Source organism: Urocitellus parryii, chromosome 7, assembly GCF_045843805.1.
Source record: "Urocitellus parryii isolate mUroPar1 chromosome 7, mUroPar1.hap1, whole genome shotgun sequence".
Classification (NCBI taxonomy): Eukaryota; Metazoa; Chordata; class Mammalia; order Rodentia; family Sciuridae; genus Urocitellus; species Urocitellus parryii.
This window is the reverse complement of record NC_135537.1, coordinates 140,043,116-140,061,298: the sequence shown is the minus strand read 5'-3', so window position 1 is coordinate 140,061,298 and position 18,183 is coordinate 140,043,116. Positions and strand designations below refer to the sequence as shown.

General features: G+C 42.4%; 1 protein-coding gene across 1 annotated transcript in view; it reads right to left on the bottom strand.

Annotated features, from left to right (window-relative positions):
* Positions 1-8,919: 8,919 nt before the first annotated feature.
* Blmh (bleomycin hydrolase) overlaps positions 8,920-18,183 on the bottom strand; it is a 45,318-nt gene continuing 36,054 nt past the window's right edge. The window contains exon 12 of the mRNA XM_026388828.2: positions 8,920-9,273. Coding sequence (XP_026244613.1) covers positions 9,122-9,273 — 152 coding nt within the window. The 3' untranslated portion in view covers positions 8,920-9,121. The remainder of the gene's footprint in view (positions 9,274-18,183) is intronic.

Below are 18,183 nucleotides of genomic sequence, written 5' to 3'. Positions count from 1 at the left end.
GAATAGAAGAAGGAAAGAGGAAAAAGACATTCTAAGGGCCCCACGCTTCTTACAAAGAGGGGAAGGACCCGAGGATTCCAGAATGCAGCTCTGCTTTATGCCACAAAGTCACGCTGCCTTCCCCGGGGGGGGGGGTGTCAAATGGCTCCCCACCATTGTTTTTTGTTTTGTTTTATTCACTTTAGGAGGAAATTTATTTATTTATTTATTTTTAGAAAGGATGCTGTGAGCCAAGAGAAGTAAAGTCCAGTGTTCTGCTCAGAATCAGATCAGAGGGACAGAATTATTTTGAGAACTCTTTGCTCCCAGCTCTGGAAGTAATTCCTCTATCCAGTGACTTTTCTTTTTTTTTTTTTTGTACCAGGGATTAAACCCAAGGGTGCTTAACCACTGAGCCACATCCCCAGCCCTTTTCATTTTATTTGAGACAGGGCCTTGCTAAGTTGCTGAGCCTGACTCTGAACTTGCGATCCTTCTGCCTCAGCCTCCAGAGCCTCTGGGATGACAGGTGTGTGCCACGATACCTGGCTCTATTTCCATTTTTCGGTATCCTGCTTGAAGATTATAAAATACTCTCTTGGGCTCTTCTCTCTCTCCATAGACTTCGAGATAATGTGTGCCTCTGCGTCTAGGGAGTTTCCTCTCAGTTCCTTCTTGGTAAACTGGTCACCCTCATCTTTGATGGTCAGAAGTTAAAGTAGTCAACATGTCTCCAGTTTGAAGTCCTTTTACAGCCCTCATGCACTGACTGAAGACCTCACTCCTAAAGCCACCTTCCTTCTCAACATCTTCTTTATTTGTGGTATCAGGCATTGAACCCAGGGGTGTTCTACAACTGACCTACATCTCCAGTCCTGCCCCCTCCCCTTTAAATTTTATTTTTGAGATGGTCTTACCAAGTTATCAAGGTTGTCCTTGAACTTGTGATCCTCCTGCCTCAATGGCCCAAGTAGCTGGAATTACAGATGTGCAACAGCATGCCCAGCTCAACATCTTATTTTCCCAACTAAATGACACACTTAGCTGGAGAGCAGGGAATTGTTCTAACCCCCAGAGGGCCTAGCAGAATACTGGAAATGTTGGAGAAGCTTTGAGAAGCTTTTCAGAAATGGTTTTTAGTAAAAGTTGTCATTTATTGAGGATCTACTGGGAACACTATGTGCATTCTTCTTTTTTTTTTTTTTCCCCAGTGTTAAAGATCAAACTCAAGACCCAAGCCTCACCCATGCTAGGCAAGCATTTTACCACTGAGCCACATCCCCAGGGTTCCAAATTATTATTATTATTATTTGATACTTTTTTAAGTTGTAGTTGGACACAATATCTTTATTTATTTTTACGTGGTACTGAGGATCGAACCTAGGGCCTCACGCGTGCAAGGCAGGCACTCAACCACTGAGCTACAGCCTTCAATTTTGCTTTATTGCTCACATGATTTCATAGTGAATTTTTATATTTAAAAAAAATTTCATTAAATTTGACTCATATATCTGCATGAATAAGACAAAGGAATTCCCAGTCTTTTTAATTTTTTATTCGGAGACAAGGTCTCACTAAGTTGCTAAGGCTAGCCTCAAACTTGTGACTCTCCTGCCTCAGCCTCCTGAGTCCCAGTTTATAGGCCTGTACCATCACACCTAGTTATTTGCATGATCTTATGACCTTTCTCTACTGTATGAATTATGTACTGTATTTTATTATATATGTTACTAAAAATGATTTAGTTTTCCTCCTTTTTAAGCCATCAGTTTTCACTTATTATGATGTAAAAATAGGTTTTCAATAATGGTAGAGAGGAGACTGAGACTCAGAGAGGTGGAGTGCTCTTCCCACCAGGTTGAGCCAATTTGAAGCCAGAAGGGCTCATGCAGTGAGAAAGTCAAGGAGGCTTTTCTCCCCATCTCTTCTACTCTCCTTGAGCAAAGCCCCCTTCTAGGAATCTAGACCTTTATGTTAGGCATTCAAATGTGAAGATCCACAGGGGCTTTGTTCTCCTTCTACTTGTCCCCACTGAGCCAGTTACAGAGAAGCAGACTTCAGATCTATGTATAAACTTTTAAATGATTACAGCTGTCAGAATGTAGGGCACATTCACTCAGCCAGCCTCCCCGTGTTTACTACAAGCCAGGCAATGAGAATACACTGGTGGGCAAGACAGAGTTCCTGCCCTTGGGAAGCTGACAGGGAGTATTGATTTTGGAGAAAACAGACAATAAGCATATAAATAAATAAATACAATAACTTCAGGAAACGGTAAGTGCTGTGAAGAAAACAGACTCTAGTAACAGGATAGAGAATGACAGGTGTGTCCAGGCATGGTGGCGCATGACCAGAATCCCAGCTGGTTGGGAGGCTGAGATAGGAGGATCACAAGTTTGAGGCAGGCCTTGGCAATTTAATGAGACCCTCAGCAACTTAGTGAAGACCTGAGGATAAAAAATAAACTGGGTGTGGTGGTGCATGCTTGGAATCCCAGCTACTTGTGAGGCTGAGGCAGGAGGATTGCACGTTTGAAACCAGCCCGGGCAAATGAGTGAGATACTGTCTCAAAACTAAAATAGAAAAAAAAAAAAAAAAGAGGTAGAGAAGTAGTTCAGTGGTAAAGTGTACCTGGGTTCAATCCCCAGTACCTTAAAAAAAAAAAAAAAAAGACAGGTATGGAGGAAGAAGAGGAAGGTGGGCACTTAGGTGATCAGGGGTGACCTGAACCATCTGAAAAAACAAAAAACCAGACATACAAAGACCTGAGGAAAGAGCTCTGGGTAGAGGGACGGCAAGGAGGCAGAGTGAGGGTGGTATGTGTGAAGGGCAAAGTGCGGGAACAGTGTTTGTCCAGGGCAGAGAGAATAAGGGGGGAGGTAAGCTGAGTCTGGAGAGGTGGGCAGGTGGGGGGATGTGCAGCTCTCCATTGAGTAAGTTGGAGTAGAACTTGCAGGACTTCCGTTTTGGAGAATTTTGAAGTTTGGACCAGGAGACCCATTAGGCCCCTGCCTTGTGAGGCACAGGGATACCACAGTGGTTTTTTGTAGTTTGTTTTGTGCTGGGCAAGGAATCTGCTACTGAGTGACACCCTGAGCTCAGGATGCTCCCATTCCAAGTCACTTCCTACCCTTTCTGCACTCTGCTGCAGCTGTTCTATCCTTCTACATGCCAGGAAGTTTATTTGTTTGTTTTTTGGGGCACTGGGGATTCAGCCCAGGGGTGCTCACATCCCCAGCCCTTTTTATTTTTTATTTCAAGACAGGGTCTCACTAAGTTGCTTAGCGCCTTGCTAAGTTGCTGAGGCTGGCCTTGAACTTTAAAAAAAAATTATTTTTTTAAGTTGTTGATAGACATTTATTTTATTTACTTATATGCCGTGCTGAGAATCAAACCCAGTGCCTCACACACGCCAGGCAAGTGCGCTACCACTGAGCCCCAGCCCCAGCCCTAAACTTTTTTAAAAATATTTATTTATGTATCTTTAGTTTTAGGTGGATACACTATTTTGTTTTTCTGCGATGCTGAGGCTCGAACTCAGTGCCTCATTCATGCTAGGTGAGCACTCTACCACTAAGCCCCAGCCCCAGCCCTGGCCTTGAACTTTTGATCCTCCTGCCTCAGCCCAAGGAATAACAGGGATTATAGGGATGCACCATTGCACCAGGCTTGCCAGCTGATTTTAAAAAAGTGAAAACCAGGCTGGGGATGTAGCTCAATGATGAAACACTTTTCTAGCATGAGCGAGGCCATAGGTTCAATCCCCAATCCTGCAAAAACAAAAACCAACTGTCAGAGCCCACCCCATCCCCATCAAACTGTGCTACCGAACCAGGTTCCCTAGAGGAGCGAACAAGAGGAAGAGCAAGGAGCATTACTGGGTACCAGGAAGAGTGCAGAGGGCTGCCCACCTTCATACAACCCTAGTCCCAAATACCGCAGCTGGTAGGCAGTGAGCATTCCTTCCTTCCCCATTTTCCTCCTTCAGTAATGTGTAGAGGACTTGGAATTTGAAATCAGGGTGGGGAGGGCAAAAACAAAACAAAATAAAACACACACACACACACAAAAAAAAAAACAAAAAAAAAAAACTGGCTACTTTCAATCCATCTAAACCACAGACTCCCAGGAGAAGAGTCATCTTCATAAGAAGCAACTGAAGTACTGAACAAGTTGTCCTAAATGCGAGGCCTCATCTGGAATTACCTTAAAAAAATCCGACTTAACCAATGACTAACCACCGCCACGGCCAGCACGGAGGAATGGGATTCCAGAGCAGCCGCCCCGGTGCTGCGTGCGACAGCAAGCTAAAATGAAGCTGCTCATCAAGGACTGGCCAGTGGAAGCAGATGGCCACAACCACATCCTGAAGGCATGTCCCATTATCAGGTCTTGGCTTCTGGATACACAGGGTCAGCATGACTCTCCACATCTCAAGAGGAGACCTGAGGTGACCCGACCTCTGGATGTCAGTGATCTGCCCACTGGCGACGCTGTAGGGGAGACAAGTTCAGGCTTTCCCCTCACCTGTCACCCACACATCAGTAAGGTCTTCCAGGGCAGCTCTCCAGCAAAACTCCAGCTCCTTTCCCTTTATCTTCAGGAAGAATCCTTTCCCACTGTTCTTTGTTTCTCCCTACTGGATCCCAAATTTGTTTGTAAGATGACTTCTATTAAGTATTTGGTTATAAAAACGACCTTTTTATATATTGCTAGATTCCGTTTAGGGCTTTTGTACCTATGTTTATGGGTGAGATTTGTATGCAGTCTTTTTTTTTTAACTTATCTTTATCAAGGTTATGTCAGGCTTATAAGCCACTAAATTATTTTTCTTTCTTTCTTTTTTAAACATCTTTCCTCTTGGGCTCATCAAGATTCCTCAGAGACTTGCAATTTCTTGCCTGTTACAGTTCTAGCAGCTCTAAATGGCCAGACATTCAGGATGTAAATGCTCACTTAATGCCCTCATGGTCCTTACACCCTTGCCTCTGCTCCTGATCTCCAAAAAGTATTTCTCTCCCCAGAGAAATCTTTAAGGTTCCGATGAGTGGAGAAAAGATGGTCACCCAGCTGCCGGGAGTGGGAAGGGATCTGACATGGAGCCCTTCAGTAACTCTCCGCCTCACAATTCCAGGGGTAAAGCTATCTGAGCTTTGGTGGGGGGGTTACGCAATGTAAATTAGCTTATCACTGGTTTTCTTCACCACTGGCTCAGGACTCAATTTTTGAGCTCTGGTAAAATTTTTCAACACCCACATCTGCTTTTCACCTTCAAATCTTGTGCTCTCCTGTCCTGTTCTTCATGAGATTGTGGATTTGTCTTGTAAACAAATTCACTTTGCTGTTACTTTTGACAAAGTTTGAGTCTTCCTTTCTTCTTCTTTTGCACCCCCCCACCCCCAGTGCTGGGGATCAACCCCAGGGTCTCAAGCACGCCAGGCAAGTGCTCTACCACTGAGCTGCACCCCCAGCTGTCTTCTATTTTTCTGGTATCTGCAGCATCTCTGATAGCCTCATTTCCAATCCTTGTGTTTGCTTTCCCCCAAAGATTTGTTAATTTGCTTTTGTTTTTTAGAACCAAATTCTGGCTTTCTTGATTCTGGGTTTAATTTCTGCACATCTTTCTTTAGGTTTATTTTGCTATTCTAATTCCTTTCTTTATACTGGGGATTGAATCCATTGAGGTGCTTTACCACTAAACATCACTCCCAGTCTTTATTTTTTATTTTGGGACAGGGTCTCACTAAAATGCCAAAGTTAGCTTCAAACTTGGGATCCTCCTCTCTCAGTCTCCTGATTTGCTGGGATTCTGAGGTGTGCACCACCATGCCCAGCACAGTAAGTTAATTTCTAAACATACAGGGGAATTTTATCTGTTGCTGGGACTCATTAACCTGACTAAAATAACTTAGGAGGAAAAGTTTATTTGGGATTCATGGTTTCAGAGGTCTCAGTAACTCTGGGCCCAAAGTGAGGCAGCAGTGGAAGAAAGCTGCTCAGCTCCTGACGGTGTCAGGAAGCAGAGCCCAGAGAGACCTGCAGGGCAGATGCACCCCTCCAGGGCACACACCCAGAGACTCGCTTCCAGTCAGTCCATTTAAACTAGGATGGACTGAACCCCAAGGCACTTAAAGACTGAGCCACATCCCCAGCCCTTTTTAGTTTTTAAATTTGAGACAGGGTCTCACTAAGTCGCTTATGGCCTTGCTAAATTGCTGAGGCTGGTCTCAAACTTGTAATGGTCCTGCCTCATGCCTTACAGGCATGCGCCATCATGCCTGGCTCTAGTTAACTTTTATTCTACTTTCTTAGCAAGCAAGCAGCAGTTTTATTGCAAAAGTGCCTGTAACAGACTTCTCTGAAGAGAAGGGGCCTGGGAGCTAGAAGTCACTCTAGTTTTTAATGTTGGTTTCTCACCTGACTGGTACTGTGTTTGGAGTGTGAGCCACATGATGACCCTTTGACATTTGTTGAGGTTGATTTCACTGTCCAGTGTGTGGTCAATTTTTCAAAAAGTTCCCCAAGTGCTCAAAAAGAATTCGCAATTGTTAGATGTAGTGTTCTACACATGTCCATTATGTCAAACTTATTAAATGCTTAAATCTTTTATTACATACTCATCTGATGGTTTGGTTGGTTGAGCTATTGGAAATTGTAAAGTAGTTAAAATCTCCCATTATGATGTTGGATTACTTATTTTTACATGTAGCTGTCAGTCTTTTTTATATAATTTGAGACTCTGTTATTAGGGGTATACTGATTTAGAATCTTTACATTTTCCTGGAGAGTCAAGTAAACTTATCATTATGTAGTGATTCTCTCTCCAGTAATGCTTTTGTTTCAGAGCCTTTCCAGGACCACTGAGTCGTACAACTCCAGGGAGGCCATGCACATTACAGTTAATGTAAGTGCCATATCCTGGAGTCATATAGTCTGTTTGGTTATTCAGAGTGGCAATGATTTTGTGGCTTATTAGTATCACTTCACCAGATTTATTTTAGTACCAGCATGATAGATCTTTCCCATCCTTTTTTTATATCCTAGGTTATCTACGTCTCTTGTTATTAGCATATGGCTACATTTCTTTTAAAAGTCCAGTTTATTTGTCTTTTAAAAAAATCTGTTTATCCATATTGTAGTTGGCATCGATCTATTTCTGTCTTATTTTGAATATTCTATTTGCCCTGCCTTTTCTTTCCCCTATCCTGTCTTCTTAAGGATTACATTTTTTCATTCTGCCTATTCTTGCTTGGAAGCTGTTATTCTCTGCATACTTCTTAGTAATCTAGACATTTGTAGCATGCACATTAACATATAGAAGTCTAAAGTTAATAAACATTCATTTTCCTGAATTACATAAGGGCCTTACAATGTTAAGCCTATCACTCCCTATCTGCTACTTTAATTTTATCTTTTATTGAACCCCATAAGACTTATCTAACAGTCACTTTTTGTCGATCCATACATTTATCACTTTCTTTGTTTTACGTTCTTTGATGAATATTTTTGTGGTATTGGGGACTGAACCCAGGGGTGCTCTACTGAGCTACATCCCCAGTCTGTTACATTTTGAGACAGGGTCTTGTGAAATTGTTGAGGCTGGCATCAAACTTGCAAACTTCCTGCTTCAGCCTCCTGAGTCTTATGTGGCTTTTACCCCACCTCCCACTCCCATACTAGGGCTTGAACTCACTGCCTTGTGCATTCCAGGGCTCTACCACTGAGCCACATCCCTTCTTTGATGCATTTCCAACTTTCCACATTAGTTCATTTCCCTTTTGAAGGGGCAAACTCAAGATTTTTTTTTTTCTAAAACCATCCTTGAGCTTTTATCTAATTTTATCTTGGAAAGTGCTATGACAAACAATATCCTTTGCTGGGGTGGGAAGATTCTTGGGAAGCCAGAATAGTAGGAGGCTCAAGTACTGATGGAAGTCCTGACCTGAGGGCTCTGCTCATTTGCTTAAGAGAAGTGGAAGCTAGTGGCCCTCTAGCCTACTCTAAGGCTGGGCTCAACAGAGCCTCACTGCACCCCCTTGTAGGGACCCCAGATCTGGAAAAAGGGGAAGCCCTTTGTAGAAGCCAGTGAGGCTGGGAAGGATCAAATATCCTGTAGAAGAGCTAAAGTAGGAAAGCACTGAGCACTCCTGCTGTTTTTTCACTTTGAGGAACATAAGCCACCTGGTTGCTATCACTGTAGCTAAGTAAACACTTCTTAGATCAAAAAAGCCAACTTATTCTCATTTAGCAAAGTGTTTTATTCAAAAGCTTCTCAGCACCATCTAGTTGTCAGAAAGAATGAATATCACCTTTTCCTGCCCACCCAACCCCCAACTCAGAGGCAGAGGCTAAACCATTTGGCTGGAGCTCCCCCTAATGATGGGAGCTGAGATCATGATAGGTACGGGTTGTTCCTCACCCACTTTCTCCAGGCCTCTGGTTAACCTGACTCAAGCAGAGCTGCGCCCCCACAGTTCAGAATAACAGGAAGGAATCATGTCGGACCTGATCAACCTCCCATTCTTGAGCTATCAGAGGCACATAAAATCACCTTGAAGAAACTGAATTCAGTGACTGCCATCTAGAAGGACAGCGATCTGTGAGGCAGCATGCAGTTTAGAGAGCTCAAATCTTAGGTGACCCTCCCCCATTCTACGCTAGAATCAAGGAGCATTAGGTCCATTTTCTCTCCGTACACCTCATTTGCTCATCGTCTCCTGATCTCCTGTCTTATTACAACAGACACTGAAGGCTTTTTTCTTCTTCCGGCACCAGAGACTGAATCCAGGGCCTGCCTCATGCTGAGCAAGCGCTCTGCCATTGAGCTACATCCCAGCCCCACCGAAGACCTTTTTGACAGAGTTAAGACAATTACATCTGATTAAAATGCTAAGAGATCCTGAGCTGTTGGAGATGAGGAGTAGATAATATGACCTGATCTTTCCCTTTTTTTTTTTCTTTATGAATATTTTGTTTCAGCATAAAGCACACTTCCCGAAGAGGTTCCTGGAGGAGACTGGAAATCCAAGAGTCTGTATCCTGTGGGAATACACAGTCACCTGTGTAACTTTGGCTTCAGTCCCTGGATCTGTCCTTTGCAGCTACGCAGGTCCCAAGGGAGGAGGAAAAAAACAAGGCAGTATCACTCAGCCAAGGCCCCCATGGGGTCCCACGCCGGCAGGATGATGGGCTCCTGCTCTAGCACAGCCAGCACCTCTTCAGGGACGTGCTTCCTGTCCACCACCACCTCATAGACATACTCAGAGAACCACTCATCGGTCATGCACAGGTAACCTGGAGAAGAGAACAGAAGCTCATGAGTCCAGAGAGTGGGACAAAGAGCAGAAACACTTTGGTACCACAAAGACACCTCTTCCAAAATACTATATGTTTTTCAGCTTTCCCATCTGCAATCTTTATTCAAAAGCTTCTCGGCACCATCTAAATCTCATTAGCAATTTGTGAAGCACACATAATAGCCATGGCTGTTTACTAATTAGAAACGGAGGCTCAGGGGAACTCAATCATGTGCCCAGGTCACACAGGTGAGGTAGGGGCCTTGAACCTTGGGCTATGACACTCACTGCTCAGCTGCCTTGCTGATGGTGAGCTGCTGTCCTGAAGGCTGGGAGGGAGGTGGAAAAGCATCTTGTTCACACAGGAGGCAGCACCTCGGTTCCTGCCTGCCCTCTCAGCATCACTGGTTGTGCTCTGATCACACACTCCTAGAGCAGCCAAATAAGCTACTCCTGGCACCCTGATGGGCCACCTTCCCCAGGCAGCCATTCTTTTGCAGATGATAGGGTGTGGGTCAAGTGATCACCAGTCCTTGCTTTTGTGGGAAGAAATCTGTTGTGAGAACCAGGCAGTGCTCAAAGACTCAGGACAGCTGTTGATCCTGCCCTCCTGAGTAAGGGCCTAGGATTTATGAATCTCTCCCAGGGGCAGCACTTTAGAGAGGTTCCTGTACTAACCACCCAAGTTGAGAACTCACCTGAGAGAAAGTGCTATCATCAGGTACCTGTCCTAGTAACTTGCCTCTTCCCATTAGGAAGATTAACCTGTATCTCAGGCTGCACTAGGACAACACAAAGTCTTCCCAGAACATACTTCCAACAAACTTGCATCAGAAAAATGCTTTGCCTACACCACTGCTAACGTGAAGAGCAAAATTAATGTGAGAATAAAGTATATATATTGAAAACAAGACAGGGCTACTGGGCCAGGGAGGGAATTACAGAGCCCCCCCAAATATGTACTTCGGCAGAAGCAAGTACACACACATCAAAGGACTCACAAGAGCTAGAAATCATCACTGTTGTCACCACCACCACCACCACCACCACGATCATCCTATATCTGGCACCTCTCTATAGTAGACACTTTAGAGCCATTAGAACCATTTTTACTTCTCTAAAGTGTTTGTATAATCCTGGGTCTGTGCTATTCATTTCCTACTACATGGGACCAAGAGAAAACACACGAATGTCTCTCCCAGGAGAAGTGTAGCAATTCTCAAACTTCTTGGCCTCAGACCCCTTTATACTCTTAAAATTAAGGACTCCAGGGCTGGGATTGTGGCTCAGCAGTAGAGCGCTCGCCTAGCAAGGGCAGGACCCGGTTCGATCCTCAGCACCACATAAAAATAAAGGTATTATGTTGTGTCCATCTACACCTAAAAAATAAATATTGAAAAAAAATTAAGAACCCCCAAAACTTACTTATGTGAGTTGTTTCTATTGATATTTATCACGTCAGAAATTAGAAGAGTAAAAAAATTAATTCAGTTTTAAAAATAATTTTAAACTATTAATATAAATAATTTTTAGAAAAAAATCACATTCCCTGAACAAAAACATATACTTTTGGGAACTGTTGCTCTTAAATCTGGTAAGGTCATCTAGGTCCATTTCCCAGTTCAGTTTTGTTTTTTTTTTAAATTAAAAACCTCTGACACAAGTCAAAGTCAGCTCATCCTGACTAGCACATGTATTCACCCTTAAGAGAAAATTCCCCAAAGAAGTGCTCAAGGGACCAGGGGGTTGAGACACAGCTCAGTGGCAAAGCACTTGGCCTAGCTAGTGTGAGGCCTTGGGTTTCCATTCCAAGCACCTCAATAAAGAAAAGAGAAAGAGCTGGGCAGGGTGTTGCAACCTGTAATCCCAGCGCCTTGGGAGGCAGGAGGGAGGCTCATGAATTCAAAGCTAGCCTCAGCAAAAGCGAGGCCCTAAGCAACTCAGTGAGATCCTGTCTCTAAGTGAAATACAAAATAGGGCTGGGGATGTGACTCAAGTTGAGTGCCCCTGAGTTCAATCCCCAGAACCAAAAAAAAAAAAAGAAAAGAAAAAGAAAAACTGCTCAAGGGCTCTGACCAAGTCTTAGGGAATACATCCTTATTCCGGCTGAGCAGCCTCCTTATGTAGTGCTCTTTCTCTCAACAGGTAAGACAGGAAGTCTGAGAGAAATGCTTGTCATTTGTCCTGATTATATACCCAAAGTCCCTGGCATTGCTGGTATCAGTCAGTCAGAATCTTAACATCACCTCTATCGGTGCCAAGCAGTTCTAGCAACCAACACTTTGTCAGATGAAGGGCCAATCTGACTTTTTGTCGCATCCTAAGTGCATGCTTCCTCAGAGACTCAGCATCTCCCTTCTCAAAAGGGGCTCTGAGTGAGCAAGAGACCAGAATGTGCAATACCACACCATACCATCTGACACATCGGCCATCCCTCCTCTTATGGCACTGCAGGCTAAACACATTTTAGAGTAGCTCTGGGCAGTGAGAAAGGTAAGGGACAGGCAGATTCATGTAATAAAGTTCTGTGTCTTTATAACAATAATATCATCATAAGATCAAATGAATCTTCAAGAATACTCAGAGAAAATGGACAATAAGTATATATCTACACTATCTTGTTCCAAAGCAGATCAGATTAAGTCCTCACAAATTAAAACTCCTATCATTTGTAATCCACCCTTTTAATGTCCCTGCCAAGAGAACCTGCCTTGATTAGTGTCTCTCTTCAGGATATGAATTCTTTGGGGGCCCACAAAACCCTCACAGTCTAGGTGGCTGCCAAGTAATTGCACCCTGAGTAGATAATGGACTGTGGCTGCTGTAACTGTTGACACTGTGCGTCTCTGAGTTTGACTGAGAAGATTAAGATCGATGTGTCTGAAAGCCAGGAATGCTGTGGAAGAGCAGCAGACCAGCTGATCAGGCAGGGTGCTGGTGGTCATTCTGATTTCAGAAAGGCTGCAGCCCCAGCCCTTGAGCTCTCTAGCCATTAGAAACAGGCACTCCACAAGGAAGAAGGAAAAGAAAGCAAAATGGGAGACCCCAGGTTAACATTTAGGAAAACAAATAAATAATGGATAAAGAAGGTCAACTTCAGGTGCTGGGGTTGTGGCTCATCGGCAGAGAAATTGCCTAGCATGCGTGAGGCACTGGGTTTGATCCTTAGCACCACATAAAAATAAGCAAATAAAATAAAGGCATTCTGTCCATCTACAACTACAAATAAATAAATAAATTTTTTTAAAAAAGAAGGTCAACTTCAGAAACTAAGGTGAAATTAGGGACTGGGGCTGTAGCTCAGTGGACAAAGTGCTTGCCTCGCAGGTGTAAGACCCTGGGTTTGATACTCAGCACCAATCAATAAATAAAGATATTGTGTCCATCTACAACTAAAAAAATTAATAAAAAAGAAAGAAACTAACGTGAAATTAAATTGTATTTAAACTTCAATGTCTTATTACATGCAATAAGAAAGAAAGAAAATAAGTGAGCAATCTTTCAAAGAAACTAGCAATGTTTTTGTATTTTGTAAGAGAAAGAGGAGGATCCATCTATAAAGGTTAGAAAACAGTGTCTGTGGATAAAGCTGTGGACTGGTGAGTGCACTAAGAAGAGATCCAAAGGACTCACTTAAGGTAAGGAAGAGTTTATCCAGGAAAGTTTTCTGAAATTCTGCCAGGGACCTGAGATTTAAACCTCTTAGATTAGCCAGCTGTCGTGGTGCACACCTGTAGTGGCACCTCCTTCTCCACAGAAAATCTTAACTAAGCTTCTCCAGAAATCTTCACCATAATTGATTTTAGGACTATCAGCAAAAGAGTCTCTACAAAAGAGTTCAATGTAGGTAAACTTCCTATTTTCCTGTTGCTCTGTTTTACTTGGTGGCTGGCCTGGAAGAAATCAGCACTCCAGGTGCTGAATTCCCCTTTACTAGTTTTTCACAAGCATTTATCCAGTATAGTAGTTTGTAGAAGTGTGTTTGCAAATGCAAAATGTTATAAAAAAGACAGGTCCTTTAACACGGCCTCTGGCCTTGAGCTGGAGCTTCACAGAGATGTCTACTTTCTAAAATAAAAGAAGTTACCAACTGGGCTCCATGGTAACAGCTGGCAGAGGGAGGAAAGAAAGAAAGTGAAGAAGCTCTCCCTTCTCAGGTGCTGTCCTTGAAGGGTTAACTTGCCCAGAAGAGTGAAAGAAAAAGCTACTTTTATATGAACTTCTGAGCCCTTTCCCTTACATGCTGGGTATAAAGTTCTGAAACTACCTGAACTCCCGGTTCAGAGGATTTATTGATTACAGCGAAAGCTGTGTCTTCTGAACATGGCTGCAGCCAAATAAAACTGCTTCCTGCTATCTTCGGTGCCCTGCCTCATCTGTCCCCTACAACACACCAGTAATCCCAGTGACTCAGGAGGCTGAAGTAGGAGGATCACAAGTTTGAGGTCTTGGCAACTTAGCAAGACCCTGTCTCAAAATAAAAAGTACAAAGGCCTGGAGATGTAGATTGGTGGTAGAGCACCCTTGGGTTTGATCCCTAGTTTCCCACCAAAAAACCCCACAAAAACCTCTCAGACTAAATTAAGGTGACAAATAATTTATAAATTTCATTTATGAATATATTAATTGGAAATATTTTACATTTTCTGTTGACTTTGTGAAGTATTTTACTTCACTAACAAACTATTATTTTGCTATTTTAAAAAAGGGCAACAAAAACAAGTTATCTGATCTGTTCTGGTGGATCTGTCCAGCAGCATGGACTTACTTCATTAAGTCACTGCCAATCCTTCCTCAAGGCCCTAACTCAAGGCTGAAGTAAGGGTCTCAGAAAGGAAAACAAGGCAACCTTACTGGCAATTATCTCACATTCTTTTTTTTTTTTTTTTTTTTTTGAGGTACTGGGACTTGAAAGCAGGAGATAGAAACATGTATGTTAGCAGACAGGATTAAGGGCCACTCTCTGGTGTTTACTAGACTTGGTACAGTGGTGCAAGCCTGTAATCTCAGCAAATCAGGAGGCTGAGGCAGGAGGACTGCAAACTTGAAGCCAGCCTCAGCAATTTAACAAGGCCCTGAGCAACTTAGCAAGACCCTGTCTCAAAACATGAAATCAGCTGGGGATGTGGCTCAGTGGCTAAGCGCCTTTGGGTTTAATACCTGGTAGCTCCCCCATCTACCCAATTCCTGCACAAAAAAAAAAAAAAAAAAAAAAAGGAGTTTACTAGTGAGCTTGTGACCAGAGACTCCACTGGAGCTTGATGGTTTGGGCCAGAACCCTAAGCCTATCCCTAAGGTGAAGTGGTACATGATCAACACCCAGATTGGACAGGAAGCACCATGGATACCAGGTGCCCTGATGTGATTGGACTCAAAAACCTACTGCTTTTAAAATTTCTGGCTTAAGATCTTCAAGGCCACCTAACTCACCTTTAACATAAACCCCTAGACAATAGCCACCCCTCAGAAACCCTCCTTGGGATGACTCCTCCCTTTGCAAGAGCTCTGTTTCTATTACTTTAATAAATCCTGTTACTTTTGCTCTCACCCTTTGTGTCCATGGATCTCATTTGAATTCATGAAGACAAAGAACCACAAGTCCTCCTGCTTCATATCCTACCATGGAGCCATATCCCTGGCCCTTTTAATCTTTTATTTTGAGACAGGGTTTCACTAAGTTGTTCAGGCTGGCCTAAAATTTTGAATCCTCCTGTCTCGGCCTTCCCAGTTGCTGGAATTATGGGCATGTCCCACCATGTGCAGCACCAATTAAAATTTTAGGGTTAAGTAAATGGGTACCATTTTTGTAATTAACTCTTCCTCCACATTAAAAATATTTTTTGTATGCTATCTATAATTTTCTTTTATAAAGTGTCTGAGATCTCTCCCCCTTTTTAATTGAAGAGTTTCTTTTTCAGTGATCAGTAAGAGCATACTATATATTTATATTGGCTAAACACTTTTTCCTACTGTATAATCTGCCTTCTAATTTAGTTTACATTTTCTAGCCTGCTAAGGGTTATTGTTTTTATGAAGTCATATTTATCAATCTTCTTTTTTGGTTCACAACTTTGATTTTATGCTTACATTTTTTTCTATTATTATTATGAAAATATAAGAAAAAAAGTAGTAAAAAAAATCATAAAAAAGTCTTTTTTTTTTTTTTTTTTTTGGTGGCAGGGGTGCAGGGGGATGAGTGGTTTTCTGGGTCTGAACCCAGAGATCTTCTACCATTGAGCCACACCCCCAGCCCTTTTTATTTTGATATAGGGTCTCACTAAGTTGCCAAGGCTGGCCTCAAATTTGTGATTCTCCTGTTTCAGCCTCCCAAGTCATTGAAAATACAGGCATATGCCACCACAACTGGTGAAACATAGTCTCAAAAAAAACCCCACAGGCTCACTAAGGCCTTGGCATTGTCTAGTCCCCACCTATGAACACAGACAATTTCAATATAAAATTAAATGCCACCGGGCGTGGTGGTGCACACCTGTAATCCCAGTGGCTTGGAAGCTGAGGCAGGAGAATCATGAATTCAAAGCCAGCCTCTGAAAAAGTGAGGTGCTAAGCAACTCAGTGAGTCTTTACAATATGTGCAATAACAGCTGTACATACTCAGCACTTAACTGGGCAAGGCACTATTTAAACACTGTACACCTATTAACTCACTGCAATATTGTTTGTAATAGTTAAAGACCAGAATCAACCCAATAGTAAGGGAACTGGTTAGATAAACTGTGGTATATACAGACAATGAAGTTTATTGATGTGGAAATAAACTGATAAGGAGATGCCTCCAAGACACACTGTTAAAAGTAGTGAGAAAAAAAATTCAGAGCAGGATAGAAAGTATGCTGTCCCTGTGGAAGAAATAACACAATATAGGGCTGGGGATGTGGCTCAATGGTTGAGTGCCCCTGAGTTCAATCTCCAATACCTAATTTTTTTTTTTTAATTATGTGCCAATGCCATTTCTAGGACAATGTTCTATAGTTACAAAGTTCTTGCATGCACACAAGATGTATCCATGTGCAATGATAACTGTACGTCCTCAGCACTTAAATGGGCCAGACACTGTTTAAACATTGTACACATAATAACTCACTGCAATATTGTTTGTAATAGTAAAAGACCAGAAATAACCCAATAGTAAGGGAACTGGTTAGATAAACTGTGGTATATCCAGACAATGGAAGACAAGGAAGCGTATTAATGTGGAAATATACTGATAAGGAGATGCCTCCAAGACATACTGTTAAATGAAGTGAGAAAAAAAAAATGCAGAGCAGGGTAGAAAGTATCCTACCCCCATGGAAGAAAAGAAAGCTATAATACATTCTAAAATATATTTACACTTACAAAAAAAGGGAAAGATACACCAGAAACTAACAGAAATGGTAACCTTAAAGAAGGGGTGGGGAAATGGAAAGGAGAGTGACAGAGGGAAAAAAGATTCCCCTCTATAAACTTTGTTATTTTGATTTTAGAACAATGTTAATTGTATTAGCTATTAAAATAATTATACTTCAGGAAACAAAATAAAACACACACACATTAAAAAAGAAAAAAAAAAACCCAAAAAACCCTGTAGGGAGCTTTCATTTCACAATGCAATGTCACATATACCACCCCTGCTTTGATTTTAATCCTCACAATAATACTCTAAGGCAGGCATGGTGGGTTTTAGTTGTCCAAAATCACACAGCTAGTAAGCAAAGCCCATATCAACGCAGGTCTTAATTTTCAATTTAGAATCTTTACAGGGCTCAGATTCCTCCAACAGAGCTCTCAGCCTTGTCAGGTAGTTATGGCTGCGGTGACAGCATTTAATCTAGCATAAGCACTAACAGTTTGGAACCAACCTGATCTGCTCACAAATCACAAAACAATAGCCAGAAACCCAGTTTCTATAGGGTCTGTTTATAGGTATTCGTCTTTAAATCAGAGATGTCATGTGTTTTAAGTGTGTGCATTTAGAAGGATGGATAACAGGATGGCCAGAGGAAGGGAACCAAAACAACCACTTCCAATTATGACTGCCATTTGGACAGTGATCTCAGAGGAGGCTTCTTCCTCCAGAGTAAACACAGAAGTCTGGCTCGGGAGTGAGGACACATTAATGTTCTCGAACCTTTTGCTGATAAAAAGAGGAGATATCCATAGAGCCGGATATTACTGGTGGCCCCTCTCAGAAACAAAGGCTAGAGAAGGTCCTATCTGCCTGGTAAAGACATCAGAAAAAACACGGAGTGGAAAATGCAGTAGGCAAAATGGGCTGTTTGGTCTGTGTTTTTTGCATTTTTAAAAATCATCCACAACAAAGTTCAATCAGCACAAGTGTACCCATCCTGAGAAGTGCACCCTATTAAGGAGCCCAGAAGAAGCCTGTTCATCACAGGGCTGGTTTCTTCTTTGTTCTCTGGACAGTGAACTTGAGTCAGACAAATGTGAGAGCTCACACGACTCAGCCAGGCTCTCTGACATTGGACAGGGTGAGGAAAGCACAAATTCAGATGTCATCCAAGGGTCTTTTTTTCCCACCAAAACTCAATGACTTCTCTCTGACCCCCAAACTACCACTACTCCTATTTGTTTCAGGCAAAGCCAGCTTTTTGGTCATTATTCAAAAGCTCCATGGATGGCAGGCCATATTATTTCTTTTTCTTTTCTTTTTTGTACTAAGGATTGAGCCCTGGAGTGTTTAACCACGAGCCACATCCGTTTTTTATATTTTATTTAGAGAGAGGGTCTCTCTGAGTTGTTAAGTGCCAAGCTAAGTTGCTGAGGCTGTCTCAGCTTCCCAAGCCACTGCAATAATAGGCATGCCACATTATTTCTTGGCCTTACTTCTTTGGTCTATCTAAAGCATGTTCCAAATGCCAAGACTGCCCTTTTCTGCTATCATATT